At 35.4% G+C, this 4,501-nt stretch overlaps 1 protein-coding gene across 1 annotated transcript in view; it reads right to left on the bottom strand.

The window, feature by feature from the left end:
- LOC109376625 (desmocollin-3-like) overlaps positions 1–4,501 on the bottom strand; it is a gene marked incomplete at its 3' end in the record, with an annotated part of 53,367 nt that overhangs the window by 17,964 nt on the left and 30,902 nt on the right. Inside the window, exons 4-6 of the mRNA XM_019632675.1 lie at positions 3,559–3,624; positions 2,688–2,822; positions 2,091–2,276 (exon numbers count right to left, since the gene is read on the bottom strand). Coding sequence (XP_019488220.1) covers positions 2,091–2,276; positions 2,688–2,822; positions 3,559–3,624 — 387 coding nt within the window. The remainder of the gene's footprint in view (positions 1–2,090; positions 2,277–2,687; positions 2,823–3,558; positions 3,625–4,501) is intronic.

The raw sequence follows: 4,501 nt of genomic DNA, 5'->3' as shown, positions 1-4,501 counted from the left end.
TAATCCATAAACCTTACCTCAACTAATCCTTTCTTGATTAAAAAGAAAAACCACACATATCTGTAATAACTGGATAGGGATCAGGTTGTGATCTATACTCACGGAACAAATAAAACAAATTGTCCAACATAAGAACTGAGCTGGAACCAACTAGTCACACACAAGAAATAAAATCATATTCAATAATAACAACTTTCATAAGAAATACCTTTTGCTCCCACTCCTAAATACCAATTGATCTATATTTCTATCCCTTATATTTTCTCTTACATAAAGAAGTAGAAGTAATAAAAAAACAAACAAACAGGTAACGTGGTCAGGGGTTCTTATTATGCTATGCCCAAATAAAATAAAATTAGAAACTCCTAATCCAAAAAAAATAGCAAATTACAGTAATTAGAGGAGAAAGGGGAGCCTCAAACTCCAGAAAAATGATCTTCTACAGAGTGTGAAAGCTACCTCTCTGTCCAAGTATTGAGAGACCATGGTGATGGTTCCTGTGCTGGGATGCACGGAAAAGAGCCCAGGTGATCTTGGTGTCTGCTCCAAAATGCTGTACCTCAGGCGCGTATGCATTGTATCTGGTTCATCTCTGTCCGTGGCACAAACTACTCCCACTGTAGCACCTACATGTTTAAAAAAAGAGTCTTTAATTTCCAGAATTATTCAATATGTTTAGGAGTATCTACACTTCTCAAATTTTAACAATGATGGTGGAAACCTATTTTAAAATGTATTTCTTACTGGCAGTATTCCATCTTTAGAAAACACTGATGAAGATGATTTCAAATTTATAATATAAAACATGATGATACTGAGAATCAAGGTATATTTTTACTTGGCACACAGTTCAAAATGTTTGATAGTAAATTACTAAAAATGTATTTAAATGGCATTCAAGAATAATTTCAACATATATTTCTACATAATTGCAACAACAAACCTAGCTGGTGAGATAAACCATGTCTCCTGTGTAAATCAGATTTTTTAAAATTAAACTTTTGATTAATAGCTAAATCAAAACTGCTTTGGGATATAATTGCATATATGGTCAAGTTGACCTTTCACAACCCAATCTCCTATCTATGATGTTTTTATTTTTTGGTAGTCTCTGATTTGTCTTGTGCTTTTCCACCAGCTTAGTATCCACAGCCCCTCTTCCCTCAGCCCCACTGTTTCTTCACAAAGGGATTTTATTATATTCACCATCTGGGGAGAATTTAAGTCAACTGTTTCTTCAGTTAGAGCTATTAATATTTGTCACCTGTATGGAATGTGAGTCCATTGCCCTGGTAAAGGATTTCCAGTATCAAATACATACAGGTAGTGTATATACAATGTAAGAATAGTGTTCCAATGCCCATGAAAATGTAATGCATAGATCTACTTTGCCTATAGCATTATATGTAAGGCTGACCTGAGACAACACATAGACACACACANAATAAGGAAGAAAAAATATTAGTACCATTTCCTTATTTCCTCTCCTGTTTCTCTCAGTTATAAAACTTCATTTTTTTCTTTTAAGTATTCAATTTGAGCAGATCATGTTATAGAAAATTGAAATAGGAAGAGGTTTGATGTTGAGGGTCATCTGGAACAAATATACTTGACTATTCACACCTGGACAGAACTTGCCAAGCCTTAGGACATAATCTCTGGAAATTCTTACAGAGGAAATAACTACAAATAGAAATGTTTATGTACCAATGTCTCCACCGTATTGTTACTGGCAGAAAAACCTCCAGAGGAAGAGGAGGGGAGGAGGAGGAGGAGGAGGAGGAGGAGGAGGAGGAGGAGGCACAGTAGAAGTGAGAACTTCTGAGAATCAGAGCTCTCTAAATATTGAACATGCTGCGAATGGAGATATGGAGATCCTTATAACTGAGAATGTTCAAGCATAAATTAGGTGACTATAACTGGAAAAAAAATGATAACAGAAAGGCGGGTATTAGATGGGAACAGCTGGACTAAAGAGACCAAGCTCTCTTGCAACTTGTAGGATCTAGGAAGCTGTTTAGTTGATTAAACCATTAGTTTATTAAAACGTGTTAACTTGCCAAGTTGTCAATTATTCATTATTACTGTACCTTTACAACACACAGTATGCCTTCATTTGTGTCTTTGTCTGTACTGATCTTGAAATGTCCATTTTCATTGCCCTTTAAAATGGTAAAATTGGCTCTCCAATTGGCAGTGTTAATTAAATCCTTATCTTCAATAGGTATTCGTAAGATTTCCACATTGAAGGCATTTTCATCCACTGATGCTTCATACTGAAACAGGAAGAATGCATTAAACACTTACTTTATAAAGAGAACTTTTACAAGGAGAGGAAAACATTTCTTCCACTCCAAAAGCACTTGTCCTTATAGTTTTTGCCTAAATTATTTTAAAACCATGAATCATAAATAGTATTGTTTCATGAAGGGTTATCTTTTAAATGAAAGAAGAACTTCATTATAAATGTAGACTAATGTTACTGGCCTTTAAAAAGAAAGTGGTAATATAAATACTACTATGAATAAACAAAACAGATTTATATGTCTACTACTTAATTTTATTCATAAAATAAACTTTGATACATTTATAGATATCATACTATCAAAGTATGATAAATGTTTACTAATTCAGATTAAGTGACAAATGACAATCAACAGAGATAGATTTTGGTATTATATACTTACAGCATTTTGTCTGAAAGAAGGTGCATGGTCATTTGAATCTTTTACTGTTATAAGGCAAGTTGATGTACCAATCAATCCAAAAAATTGACCATCCATGTCTTGCACTTTCATTATCAATTTGTACTTGTCTACAACCTTAAAGTAAAGCAAATATTTCATTCCTTTGGTAAACCATTTAGATTTATAAGTGAAACTTTAATCGTAAACTCTTCTGTTTGTGTGTATCCATGCTTTTCTTTCCTTGTTTGTATATACTCTAAGAACTTGGTAGACCAGGATAAAGCTGAAAGGGTAGGCAGAGGTTAAGTTATCAAGAGGCATATTAAGAATTTAGACCTATGCTTTAAGTAGCAGGTAATAAGGAAAGGTTTTCTAGGAGTCGTAGGGGGAGCACAAAATAAAAACATTTGAGTTTTAGAAAGAATGCTATTAAAGAAAGTTGAGCATAATTTGGACTAAGCTGACTGGGAGTCAAAGAAACCAGGCACACAGCCCCTGGGATAGTCTCAGACAGGTGGTCCCAATTTGAGGCAGTGTCAACAAGCGTAGAGAATAAGGGTGACAGAAAAGTTAGGTGGGAGTCAATAGAGTAGGGCTTCATAACAGATTCTATATGTACGTTGAGAGAGAAAGAAAGATTGAGAATGATGCTCAGGTGTCCTACTGGAACAGAGAAGCAGACAGGAGTATCACTGACCAATATAAGAAAGGCAGGACAAACTGTTCTCTAAGGAAGTTGATGCTAGCAAGGTTGGCAAGGACAGACCAAAACAATGAGTTTTGTTTGGCATATATATTGAATTGTATGTGCCTGTGGGAAACCTAAAGAGAAAGGTCTGGAAAGCCCCTGGATATATGGTCTCATACTTACAGGAGAGAGCATAGCCAGAAATACCAATCTGGGAGTCACCAGCATGTAGATAGATGGTGGCTGAAATTATGGCAGGAATCAGATTATCTAGGAGAGGTTAAAGGAGAAGAAGAGCTGAGGATATAAGAAATGATAGCATTTCAACAGCTGAGGATATAAAGAGGAAATAAGAAGAATAAGTAAAGGACATTAAAAACAAAAGATCAAGAAGCAGGAGGAAAACCAGAAATCCAAAGGAAGAGAGAGTTTTGGTAAGTGTCAATAGACAGGGACTTACGGTAACTATTGGATTTGGCAATTAGGAAATCATTGCTGACTTACTTCTGGGAAAGGAGTTTTGCCAATAGTGTGTTGATAATGAAATGGAGTCATTAGTTTGTGACACAATCATTTCTGTTGACTTTCTTTTCTATGTTACTGTTCTTATGTTGTTTTTTCTTTTTCATTTTTTATTTTCTTCTATCTCTTTTTCAGTCTCCATTTTACTTATCTCTCTTCTGCATTGGAAATCAACATTTCCACCCTGAAATGCTTGCTTTTCCCAGTGGCCCCAGGACTCTGATACCCTGTTTTTTCTTCCTCTAAAAGCATTGTTTCTTTACCCTCATGTTCATTTCTTTACTTCCTGTGTTATTCCCCACAAAATCCCATTAGATTTTTTTCTGATCAGGCATGCAGACCTGGGTTTGATGCCCAAAATATCTTACAAGGTGTGTAAACTTGAATTATTTATCTTTGCCAACATAAATAAAGCTGCAATGAACATTAGAGCACATATATCCTTACAGATAAATATTTTCAGACTTTGGGGCTAGATACTCAGGAGAGGGATTGCTGGGTCATATGGTAATTCTATTCTTAATTTTCTGAGGAATCTCCACACTGCCTCCCATAGCGGCTGCACCAATCTGCATTCCCACCAAAAGTATATGAGGGTTCCCTT

This window comes from Hipposideros armiger, unplaced genomic scaffold (assembly GCF_001890085.2).
Source record: "Hipposideros armiger isolate ML-2016 unplaced genomic scaffold, ASM189008v1 scaffold_1163, whole genome shotgun sequence".
In the NCBI taxonomy this organism is placed as follows: domain Eukaryota; kingdom Metazoa; phylum Chordata; class Mammalia; order Chiroptera; family Hipposideridae; genus Hipposideros; species Hipposideros armiger.
The sequence above is the reverse complement of the archived record's forward strand: the minus strand, read 5'-3'. Positions and strand labels throughout refer to the sequence as shown.